The sequence below is a fragment of the Bidens hawaiensis genome, unplaced genomic scaffold (assembly GCF_021521415.1).
Source record: "Bidens hawaiensis isolate Kalapana, Puna unplaced genomic scaffold, B.hawaiensis_p1.1 tig00024807_1, whole genome shotgun sequence".
Classification (NCBI taxonomy): domain Eukaryota; kingdom Viridiplantae; phylum Streptophyta; class Magnoliopsida; order Asterales; family Asteraceae; genus Bidens; species Bidens hawaiensis.
The window spans coordinates 72046-85121 of record NW_027493920.1 but is presented as its reverse complement, the minus strand read 5'-3'; the positions used below and the strand labels follow the sequence as shown (position 1 = coordinate 85121).

General features: G+C 30.2%; 1 protein-coding gene across 1 annotated transcript; it reads right to left on the bottom strand.

The window, feature by feature from the left end:
- Positions 1-431: 431 nt before the first annotated feature.
- On the bottom strand, positions 432-3496 carry LOC143569948 (uncharacterized). Its single transcript, XM_077055730.1, has 6 exons — positions 3376-3496; positions 2672-3172; positions 2412-2555; positions 1901-2047; positions 1395-1759; positions 432-1049 (listed from the first exon to the last, which is right to left on the bottom strand). The coding sequence occupies exons 1-6, from the start codon at positions 3494-3496 to the stop codon at positions 432-434; spliced, it is 1896 nt and encodes a 631-aa protein (XP_076911845.1).
- Positions 3497-13076: the final 9580 nt, after the last annotated feature.

Genomic DNA, 13076 nt, shown 5'->3' with positions numbered 1-13076 from the left:
AGTTGAGAACGATTGAAATTTATAAATTTGTTTAGCCTATTTACACCTTTGCTTCAAATACAAAATTAATAAACTAATACTTTAATTCACATGCGTCGATTCAAAAGACCTATCAAACTTATTTAGGTCATATAAAGAAGTAATAAGATCCAATTACTAAATAAACATAAATAGCATACATCTATGTAACAGGTCGTTATTTAGCCAATTAGATGCTATGCAATGGATATTGAGTCGCATATCTTAAACCTTCCAACATGGACATGTGTGTTTATCAAAGTGATAACAAATTGAAGGAACTGACTAAACAAATCAAAACTTATTTTACTCGAAATGATTACAAGTTTACAAATAAAAGCATATAAGGACAATAAAAGAGGATGATAAATGCATGAATGTTGCAAGGAAAAAACATGTAACAAAGGTTTTGATTAATAGTAAAGAATGCGTTTCTTGGGCTTAAAGAGATATTTAGATCCATATGTCGAATAGTAAACATCCTTCACAAGACGGAATTGCAGTATAATGAACAAAATGACTGGCAGGACAGCCAAACTAGTGATAGTGATTGGGACCCACTCCACCTTTTTATTATAAAGTACAAAGAAACTCGCACTAAATGCAACCATCATAGTTACAATAGAGAGGAAGAGCGTTGTAATACCAAATATTAGTTTGCGGGGTAATGAAGCCAAGAAATCATGTTCAGCATAACGTGATGTGAGGATAGACAAGAATATGAGGACCGAGGTTGACGAGGATATTAAAGAAATTGCATCAGCAATCACAAAAATAATGAGGGATGGTTCTTTGCGGAAGAACGGAATACCAGTGTCCTGGTTGTAACCTCCAGGAAGCGTAAAAGCAGCCGCAAACACGATGGTGGCTATGAGGGTTGCTGCCACCATACACTGTGATGCTGTATCTTTCATCCATTCCTTTCCTTTTGTTACCAAGTCTGCATGTTTTTTAGTGAACAAGTCTTTTGGTGTTTCACCAGCATTATTCTTCTTTTGTCTATACTGAGGTGGGATCATTTGCTCTACCTCCTGGAATATCAAGTCATTTAATGATTCAAAACTAATTTCTTTGTACGTCAAAACCGTTTCGGTCAAACAGTTAAGATGTCACGTAAAAATTGCCCTAAAACAATTTTTTTGTTGTACTTAAAAAAATCGTAAGTACGTAATGTATTAAATATGAATATTTAAGAAACTATTAATTAATAATTAAGAATTCTTAAATAAAATGATTTAGAAGGAGGAATGCATAGTACTTGTTTTCCTTTCAAGCTTAGAGTTTTTGCAACATTATTATACGTTTCGCATCCAAGTGGATCTTAAGAACATATGAAAGAGGAAAGATGATATATAAACTACAAAAGAAAGGTATACCTTGAACCATAACAACTCTCGTTGCATTTGTAAGACAACTCCAGACAAATCTTGAAATCTATTTTCCTTACCACTCTTTGCAACCATATGCAACATGTTATTACCCTTTGCGTCTTTTATCGGAGTTATTAAATCTTTCATCGCACCAATCTCATATAACAAATTGTAGATCTTTGCTTGACGACGTTTGATGGCTAAGTGAAAGATAGTTTTGTTTTTGTCATCTACTTTCCATATCGCGTCAGGATACAAGCGAATAATCTCGGTTATAAAACGTGTGTTGCCCGCTTTGGCAGCAACAAAAAGTACTCGGGTAGGATAGCTCTTCTTTTCTTTATTTTGAGTTATAGACTCGCTCTTATTTTCTTTATTTTGAGTTACAGTCTCGCTCTTCTTTTCTTGATTTTGAGTTACAGTCTCGCTCTTAGGCATCATCATGTCCATTTTTTCCAGAATTTTTTGTAAGCATGGCAGAGCTTCACATTCTTTATCTTTTTTTTCCTTACTAAGGTCAACACCCGGCCCTCGGAGTATGTCATCAATATCGGTCTTTGACATTTTGGCAATTTTTTCCCATATTATTTTTAGTAATTTCAGGGCTAATTCACTTTGTTTTTCACGGGAACCTGCATTGACACGCAAAACGGGAAAAAAGAACAATCAAGAAGACCATCATATTGTATACAAAGAGATAAATTGGCATAAGTATCTGGATATTAGTTGTGTATAACTATAACAGAATATTAGTTATTAAGTTTTAAAATTTTTATACTGATAGTTGAAATTCCAATCATCCAACAAACAGAGACTACCACATTCTTTGGTTTTGTTAATGTATTTAACACATAAAACGTTTAAAAAATTAATAGAATGAATAGAATAAACTACTGCTTCGTAGAAGCTAATAGATAGAGGTGAGATCAGTTGTAACTACACCTCCAAATCACAAGCATTAGTGTTCATGTGTCGAAAGTATGATGATGCTAAGAACATTTAACAAGGAGAGCACAAACTTACTTGACTTGATGAATCTGATGACAAAATTTGGTTTTTCTCCTTCAAATACCTTAGTATTTTTAGCCAAAGCTAAGAGAATGTCGGTAAGCAAACCCTTCTTATTAGTTAATTCAGGGCGATCATTAAGTATTTTTATAGCAACATCTGCACAAGAATATATGATCGCTTTATCAGAGGAGTTGAATAGGTTGACGCATAAAAGTAAACGGACAAGAAAAGAAAACTTGCTAATTAAATGCCAACATGAAAGAACTACTTACCAAAGATTTCACCTTCAACACACTTTTGTAGGACCCAACCCCGATTCCTGTTGTCCCAATAATCACCCCTCATCTGGTTAGAGTTATCATACAGATAACTCACCATATCAGCATTCGTAAATAAAGCAGCCATATAGAGTGGCTTAAGTTTATTGTCATTAGGGATCTCAATCAATCCCCGATTCATTTCCACCATTATCTTTGCTGTTTCAATGTTTCCTGCCTGAGCTGCTAAACTGAGGGCAGTTTCCCCGTTTTTATTTTGTAGCTCAAGATCCTCCCTTTCCATCAATTGTACAAGATTTGTCACAAAGTCTTCCACAGCCTTGGTCCTCTCTGCTGAAGCTGCAACATGAAGCACCGTTTCCATGTTTTCAGTGATAGCATAACCTATCAGATCTGGCTGTTTCTCAAGAATGCATTCAGCAGACTTCCAATCTCCTTTGATGGCTGCTTCGTAAAGTGGAATACCGCGTTCAATGTATTTGTCTCTACTAGTTCCTTCAATTTAAACAATCTGGTCAGTTACAATTTGCCTCATTTTTGGGTTTTAACTTTAGACCAGTAACCTTTCTATATTATATTTTGTCGGTGCTTACTTCACGTATTCTTGTAGTTTAACGTTGCTCTTAAAAAAAAACACATCTTACATGAAACATATATCCATAAAACAAAACAAACAAAACATTTGAGAGATTAATTACCTTGAATTAGATCCAAACAAGGTAGTTTTTTTTCTGGTAGCACTGAAGGAGGAATCGAAATCGTATGGTTCTCCGGAGTGGTTGGAACTGCAGGACCAGAGCTTGTGCTTGGGTGGCTCATCCTTTAGGCTGCCATATCATATCTATTAGTAAATAATATAAATGAAATAGAATCACAGGAACATATAATGAGCCAATATACCAATGATTATTGAATCAGCTATCTTTCAACTCTGATCAAAGGTGATGAATGGAAGTCTCAAGGCTTTAGCCCTGAATATATAGACATGAAGTTAAGTCAACGTCAACAAAAAACTATTTATTAAAGAATCGGGCGACATGTATAATTGGCAAAAGCGACCCCATCAACTTAAACTTTGGACAATTAGCTGTGATTGGAAAATCTAAAGGCAACTTGCTAGTTTATACAAATTAGTTGATTCATTTCATGTATAAAATTTATTAAAATTCATAAGTAGAAATCAAGCTTTCATAAATATCAAAACTTCTTAAAGCTAAAAACTGAAAATATAAGTCCACCTTTAAATCACCCTAAACAATTTTTTAACTTTTAATTAAAGTTTATTAATAAATTATAAATTTAAAAACAAAAAAATAAATAAAAATGCATAGATTTTATTTTATTTTATTTTGAATTTAATTTTTATTTATTTTTGTGTTTTTAAACTTTTAATTTATTAGTAAATTTTAATTATAAATTAAAATTCTTAAGGGTGATTGAAAGGAGTGGCAGGTGGTGCCACACCTTAGAGTACTTTAGGGTAAAACTGAGATGACAGTGAAAGATCGGTTGGATCTTATGGTAGTCTGAAAATCTTTTGGTTGTGCCCTCTTGGTTGTGCCCTCTGCACCCTAACTTTTAATTAATTTGATTTATATGAATAGGTGGTCCTCGAGGCTTAGGGGAATGAAGGGTGCAATTCTCATTCTAACTCTTAAAGAAAAACTGAAATTGGTCAAAACGGAGTTGAAGATTTGAAATGCGAATAGAAAACTGATGCAGACCGGAAAACAAAAGGATCTTTATTCCCAAATGGAGATCATCGAAGGGGAGTTAGAAAATGGGATTTAAGTTAAAAAAAATAATGAAGCGAGAAAGACTATATGGGTGTAGTTGTAAGGGATTGAAAATTTGAAGAATAAAGAACTTTTACAAAACGTTATGCTTAAATGGGCTAATGAAGGTGATGAAAACACGAGGTTTTTTCATGCTTTGATTAACAAAAAGAGAAGACAAACAACGATAATGGGGATCCAACATCGAGGGGTATGTGGAGATCGAACCAAGATGAAATTAAAGATTTTTTTTTATCAATCCATGCGGGTATATTCAAACATTTCGAGGAAATTAAATTTAATAGAGCAAGACAATGTTTTTAAGAATTTAATTCCTTCTCGGTTAGATTTCTTGAAATGATTCCTTCTCTCAGGGAAGTTCGAGAAGCTATATGGGAATGTGGCAGTGATAAGGCCCCGGGACCGGATGGATTTTCGTTTGTTTTTTATAAGAAACATTGGTCATTGATGCAAAATGATGTTATGGCATGCGCTATAGATTCTTTCCAAAATCACCGAATCCCAAAAGATGCAATGCATCATTCATCACGCTTATCCCAAAGGTCTCTAACCCTACTTTAATTTTGGATTATCAACCAACAAGTTTGATTAATATCTATAATATATATAAACGAAAACCAAAAAATCCTATGTGTCGTGATGTGGTCGCTCCCCTCTTTTATGAAAGCCACCAGATTTCTTGATTTTTAAATGGAGGCCTCTCATTGATTTAACCCAAATTCATGGATATGGGTCTTACCAAAACCAGATAGCTCCTAAACAGGTTATAGCAACTCATTAAATTAAAAATTAATCTTACAAATTATTTGATATGAAAATCCTACAAAATAGGAATATACTAAAATTTAAGATCCAATTTAAAAAGAAAAAGATATTATTTATTATTAATAAACAATTTTATAGTAAAAACCATAAGCGGGTCATAGGTCACCAAATCCAGATAGCTTTTAAACGGATTATAACATATCATTTATTTATGAAACTCTTTCATCATCAAACCATAACCACATTATTAACTTTCTTACAATAAAGAAAATTAAAATCCAAAAAATAAATATTAAAAAACGAAAAATGTAAAACAACCATTTTCTCAAGCCATCAGATTACTTTATTTGTAAATGAAGGCTTCTCACGCATTTGACCCGAATTCACGGATAAAGGTCTCACCTAACCTAGATAGCTCTTAAACGGGTTATAACATCTCATTATATTAAAAAATAATCTCATCAAATATTTGATATGAAAATCTTAGAAAATAGGAATATACTAAAAATTAATATCCTATTTTATTTTAAAAAAAGATATTATTTATAATTAAGAAACAATTTTATAATAAATAAAATAAACGGGTAATGGGTATCACCAAACCCAGATAGCTTTTAAACCGGATTATAACATATCATTTATTTGTGAAACCATTTCATCATAGTATATTAATTATTAACTTTCTTACAATAAATAAAATTAAAATCCAAATATATATATATATATATATATAAATATTAAAAACGAATAATGTAAAACATCCCCCGTAATACGGGGGATAAAATCTATACAATATAAAATAATTGTGAATTTGCTTGCTATTCGGTTATAAAGTTGTAAATCCAGTTCAATCCCCGTTTGTTAAAGATAATCAATTTTTATGGCCCTTTATAATTCTTAATGAATCTTTGGAGTGGTATAAAAAATGAAAAAAAAAAGTAGATGATCTTTAACGTAGACTTTGAAAAACATATGATTTTCTTGCTGGGAATTAAGATACAAAGTTTTTTTTATAAAAAACATTAGTTATTAATAGTTTCTTTAAGTTCTTAAATAATTTATCAGTTCTGTAATGATACGCATCATATATATATATGTATTGGGTTTTAGGGGATGAATATTTTGAGAACCTTGTTAAGGTTTAAGAACTTCATTCTTGACCACATATTTAATTAAATAGATTAGATTATATGATTGAGATTAAATATGATTAAAAAATTAAAGTATGAGAGAGAATAAAAATATAAGTGATTACACAAATTTAAACGTCCGTTACACATGTGTAATAATTTGACTCGGTGCGTAAAAAATTCTGTAATTTTTTTTACGTATATTCAACCTACATATATTAAATATGTGTAAAAAAATTTAAAAAAAATGTTACATTAAGTTTTTTTGAGTTTTTAAAACTCAAAAGTGATTCTCATTTAGAATTTACCTTGAGTTTTAAAGTTCAAGTTTATTTTTTTGTATTTGTTTCTCTCTCCAGTGTGCTATGCAAGGGTAACGTCACCTAGTTTTATAACGGGTGACGTCAAATTTTATAATTTTTTTGATCCAATGATCTCAAATTCAGATTTCACATTCCATTTCTTAAATTTAACACAAGTTGATGATAAGCAATATTCTTTTTTGAAAGTCAATCATGAACGTAATACTTGGATTATATATTCATTATTGGTTAAAGATTTAAAAAATATTAGAGGCATCTTAACTATAGAGATTGCTATAAGTAAGCTATTTAATGGATGATTAATCATGTAATCCATTGGCCACGTAAATGTCCGGCATGCAATATTAGTTTTGAGAAATATTTTTCTTTTCATTTTTTAAAAGAACACTAGATTTGAATCCAACCCTTTTGGTTATACCTACTATGATAAATTAGATGTTTCACATTGACGATGAAATTGAAAGAAGTATATCTAAATGGTGGGTGATTATTATTATTATTATTATTATAAACGGCCGACGAACAAACTTTTATTAATAATTCTTTTGTCACTTGGGCTTTGGCCCACTAGTAAGAGGAGAATCCTTTTTGTTTATATAGACTCATGTTCAAGTTCTTGAGAGGGAGTGTAAGATTTGGGGAGGCAAAATTGTAAATAAAGGAAACGCTTGGCTGTTGAAAAAATTAATAATTTTTTTTAGGAAAAAGATAAAATACAAAAGAAAATAAAAATGAGAAGTGTGAGAAATATTTATAAATCACACATAAAACGCTTCAAAAAGAAAATCAAAAAAATAATAATAAAAAATCATAACTCAAAATAAAAAATAAAATTAATTAAAATGTTTCCCCGCCATTCCCGTTCAAAAAAAAAAAAGACACAACGACGAAAATAAACAAAAAACACGATGATAATTAAAAAAGACACAATATATCACAAAATAAAACACAATGCCGTATAAAATATAACACAATTTGAGTAATATAACGCAATATGAAAAAAAAATACACAATTAAAGACAAAAATAAAAACAATACACATTGATAAACAAAAGGACACAATTAAGTTTTTCTTACAACATTATATTTTTAATTTTTTTAACAACGGAGAAGATAGTATAAACAGTTTTGTGTTTTTACTTTTTTGTATTTTTTTATTAATTTTTGAATCATAATTTTTTTATTATTTTTTTTTACATATTTATTTGTGTTATAAATGATTCTCATCATTCTCATTTTTGTCCATCGTTTGTTGAATAACTTCATCGTGTAAATATTAGTTTAATTAAACTACAAGTTGACAGCGAACCATGAAGTGGCATGAACTAGTAGATGGATTAATTAACTTAATAGTCTGATTTAAGAAAACAATAACCAAATATAAACGGAATATTAAACTAAAACAATTGTTAATACATTACACAAATGCTGATTAATCATGTAATTAGTTGGCCACGTAGGGTCCTCTCACTAACATTAATATTAGTTTTGACAATTTAATTATTGTCGTTTTCTTTTTTTTTTTTTGAAAGAACGTACTCTCTGTTATTGGTAAAAACTAACAGAAAAACCAAATAATAATTAAAATAAATGTGATTTGTATTTTTCTATCTTAAATCAAGAAAATGTAAAAGTGTAAATAATTAATTTTTCTACCAAATTATAAAAGAACAGTCAACAATATATGTAGTGAAAGAATATATCACATTATTGATGATATTGAAGGAACCATATATGAATGGAGTGTTGGGAAAAAAATGAATAGCCACAAACGATAAACAAGTAGTACGGAATTAATTTTTGTTTGGTTAAACTTTTTCCCGACTCGAATAAACTTATGAGAATGCAAATAAATATGGTACTTTAAATGAAAATGGACACAATAATTTTAATGTGAAAAACCTTTCAAGACGAGAGTAAAACCACTGGACTACTAGAGTCGCTTTAAATCCACTATTACAAATAATACCAATACAAAGTCTTCTTTAGGTATACTAGAGGCTTACAATAATCATCAGATACTCGAAACAAACAATCTTCAAGTATATGGAATCAGATACAAAAGAGTAAACAGTTAGAGGTACAACGAGAAAATACCGATCTTTGGAACGTCTCTTATCTTCACAAAACACTAAAAATTGTGAGCACCAATTTCTCTTTTCTTCATAATCTATTTTATCAGCAGAACAAGAACTCAAAAACTCATAAGTCTGATCAAAACCCTAAAACATCAATTTAAAATTTGGAAAATACTTATTGACGTTAAGTTTTTTTTACAGATGTCAAATGAAAATAATTAGTATGAAGTTGAGACCGATATAAGCTATTTCCTAAGATAAAATTATTATCGATCAACTATAAAAAGATAGAACTATTAGAATTCAATTTGTAAAAAAAGAAAAAAGAAAAAAAAAACAAGAAGAAGAAGAACCATTTTCTTATTTATTATATCTTTGAGCAAAAAGTCTTGGACCCACAAAGTTTGTTGTGGTCACTAAAGGCCCAAACCAAAACACAAAAAATAATGTGTGCACATACGGATGAAGTGTCGCATAATTTATATATTTCTTTCCTTTTTTTTATTTCTTAAAATTAATAATAATAGTAATAAAAATTTATGTAGGATATAATTGTTGGGCTTTCTCATGAAAAGAAAATACCTTAATATGGAGGACATTTGCCAAAATCTCTTGTATAAGAACAATTAACAAATTTTAAATCAGGTTAAATTAGTATAATCATATGCGCCAGTCTAAAAGAAATACAAGCCATCTTAAACTACAACGATTAATTTAAATACCTCATATACTGAGTGATTGAGCACTTAACAAGTTGAGCCAAGAAAGAATAAAAAGACATTCAATGCTTTTGTTTACTGATACAATACGTGTATAATGGTGTACTTGTTTATAAAGAAAAAGAAAACAAAATGTAAATGAAGTGTCTACCAACTATATATAATTATATATAATGAAAGTAAAGACTTTCACCATGTGAAGCGAGGGTATTAAGGATGGTTGACTTGATAAAAAAACTATAAAGTCCTTTAAACGTGATATTTTATAAACTAGTTGCTTCTCCTTTTCATATTTTAAAAAGTTGGGTGTTTGGTGGCGAGAAATTTATAATTTAAAGTTGACTTGACAAAATGAATAATTGAGCCAGGTTAACGTGTCATACAAATTGAAATCTGTGATTCAGTTAAAAGATAAATTCTGAATTGCAAATTGCATATAGTAACCATTAACTAAACAAAATACGTTCATCTTAAAAATGATTTCAAATGCAATTATACAGAGAAGATATATTAAAAGATTAGACGTATGCCAAGTTTCTAATGCAACTTTTCTAACACTACACGTCTACACCACCTCATATACTATATAATTATATGTTTAGTCGCGTTTCCTAGATAAGTCTAAGGTCACATGAAAGGCTCCAAGTTATATTGGTGGAAAAGAAAAATGACATGTTTTAGAGCCACGTTTTCTAATAATTCACCTCGTGCAATTTAAGCAGGCCCGGTCCGTAGGCCAGCTAAGTCAGACCATCGTTTTGGGCATCCAACTTTATTAGGCCTCTAAATATTATAAGGCTTATGTACTATAGATTTACGTTGTGTTCCAGAGTTGGTTTTTGGAAAGAAAGGAAAAGAAAGTGGGAGGAGTTAGGTATTGCCTTTCTTTCCAAATCGGAAAGAATAGAAGGGAAAGGAAAAGAACTGGGTTATAATTACTATATTGCCCTCGTCCAAATGTTTCTAATCTTCTCCAACTAACCAGCCGTTCATCACCAGAAAAACCAAAGACGGGGAAAGGAGGGGGTGATCGGAAGTAGATGAGTATACGGAATACCTTCAATCCCCTAACGATCTAAGGCCTGAGGTCGGTTCGTTCTTCCCTAACGATCACGATCGAATCGGTTATTTGATTTTGTTTCCAACTGTTTGTAAGTTGTTAGTGGCAAAATAGTAAACTGATCATGTAGACTTCATGAAACTGACACTTATTTGACCGACGGATTTTGTCAAAATTCTTAATTAGGGCATAACATATGTTTTGATGTTAATTTTGTAGTTGAATTATGGTGAATTTGATATGATATTCATGAATCCCTGGTTCATGTTTGGTCCTGTAATGGAAATTGCTACTTTATATTTGGAATTTTCTTTTTGGACCTCCCTATGTAGCAAATTCATAAATTTGTAAACAATAGCTCGGCTGTTTTGAGCTTTGTTTCTAAAGCTCGAGTTGGGCTCGCTAATTGTTTTGCTTTAAACGAGTAATGGACACTTGGAAAGTAACGTAAGGATATAATGGTAAAATTGTAGCTTTCTTTTCTTTTCCTCCTAACTAGAGAACACATAAATATACACTTTCCTTTCTTTTCATTAAAACTAGGGAACACAAAATAAAATCACATATTTTCCTTTCCTTTCTCTTCTGGTTTCCTTTTTTTTCTTTTCTCTTTTTAAATGAAACTATGAAACAAAGCGTTAAAGTGGCTTTTTTATTGATAACTTGTTAAAGGGCCAGCCCAGTTCATCATTTGATTATGTAAGCATAACAGAAAAAAAATAATAAATAATAAAGACAGACAGAAGCTAAGGTGCAATAATAATAATAATAATAATAATAATAATAAATCAATTACAAAACAAAATTTAAAATGGGCAACTTCATAGAATAGTAACCAACTTTAAAAAGTGTTCCAATTAGGTCACTTAACTTTAAAAACTGTTCCAATTAGGTCACTCAACTTTCGTGTTTGATTAAATTAAAAGTTTTAACATGTTTTTTTAGCCAATTTCTTTTCTGTTTCACATAGGAAATCTTTTTATCTTTTTTTTGAAGTTGACGTTAAGTAGCGACGTGAATTTTATTTTTTATTTTTAAATTTTAATATAATTAACGTTTTTTAAAAATTTTTAAATTTAACTACATATATTGCAAATTCCGACATCCACATCTTATCATTCATTTCTTTCTTGACGTACACAAAAATCGGTGAGACTTGATTTGAAGATTTAGTGACCCGATTTGGGAAAAATATGCATCAGTGACCTAATTAGAACACTTTTGAAAGTTGGTTACTATTCTATGAGATTTTCCCAATTTAAAAATAATTAATTTGTTTTAACTCTGCCTATTATAAACTTATTAGTTTATTATTGTCGGTCCTAAGCCCGCCGCCCGGGTAATGGAGAAGGGTTTACATCAAATAGTTTTCGAAAAATGCCTCAACATTTTAGTTCACTTTAGGCCTTCAAAAACGTTGAGACGACCCTGAATATAAGACACCTTATGATTCTTTTAGCTTAATCATGAAGTATACACAACACTATAAATAGAGACGCTATAAAAAATTGTCATACAATGGCATACAAAAAGTGCTACTAAGTGTTACTAAAGACCACTGTAAGAATGTGTGACACACAAAATAAGTGTCACTAGAAACGGTGACGCTAAATCCTTTTAGTGCCACTTTTCCGATATGCCACACAGTTTTTGAGCTTTTGCTGGCACTTTTTTTTACCACAATACAAAGAAAGACTTTTATGGTATAATTTTTGTGCTTCTAAAAAGTAATTATAATTACATAACTGTATTAGTTTTAATGACACTTTTTTTTACTACAATAAAAAAAAACTTTTGTGACACAAGTCTTGTGTCAGCAAAACAACTATTTAAATGTATGCACTATTTTTAATGGCAAATAAGTTTAGCACATAAATTACAAGATTTACAATACAAAATATAAAATAAAAGTGCAACAAGATTGTAATTGTAGAAATCATAATATTATACTTTAATAATAAGCTCAATCCGAAACATATTCCAACGATTAGAAAAAGAAGCTGTGTAATAAGTAACACATTTCAAATTCCAGATGCTTACACTGGAGTCTAAACGTTCTTTTGGGTGATAATTTCACTTTCATACAACTTAACTCCCAAAGCTTCTCATTATATCAACCATGTCATCATCAACTATATAAACAAACATTAGTATTGATTCAAAAATAACTAAAAGTTCCTTTTTCATTTATGAAAGTCATTGTTATTGATTGAAAAATAAAACATGTATAAAAAAATTTCCCAAACACCTAACAATTTGACCAAAAAAACATATATTATGCGGCTATTTATAACTGACCTAGGCACCTAACAATGAAACAAAAAACTAACATATTACCTTAATTGCAATGTCAACATTAATTTAAAGATCAATTGTCCAAACGTCTTTCTTTTCCTATAAAATGAAAAGTTTTGGTTGATCAATTTCATACTAAAATTACAGCATAATTACATCCAGTTTTAATAATTAAAAGTAGCAAGTTAAAATTAATTACCATTATCATTATGAATTCTTGAAGATGATATTTT

What these genes read in the sequence shown, in the direction of transcription:
- LOC143569948 (XM_077055730.1), bottom strand. Translation starts at nt 3,496, where the DNA reads ATGAGCCACCCAAGCACAAGCTCTGGTCCTGCAGTTCCAACCACTCCG. An exon ending in TTGTTTGGATCTAATTCAAG is followed by an intron (nt 3,173 to 3,375) that starts GTAATTAATCTC and finishes TTTAAATTGAAG; the next exon opens with GAACTAGTAGAGACAAATAC. An exon ending in AGGGCCGGGTGTTGACCTTA is followed by an intron (nt 1,760 to 1,900) that starts GTAAGGAAAAAA and finishes CTCAAAATAAAG; the next exon opens with AAAATAAGAGCGAGTCTATA.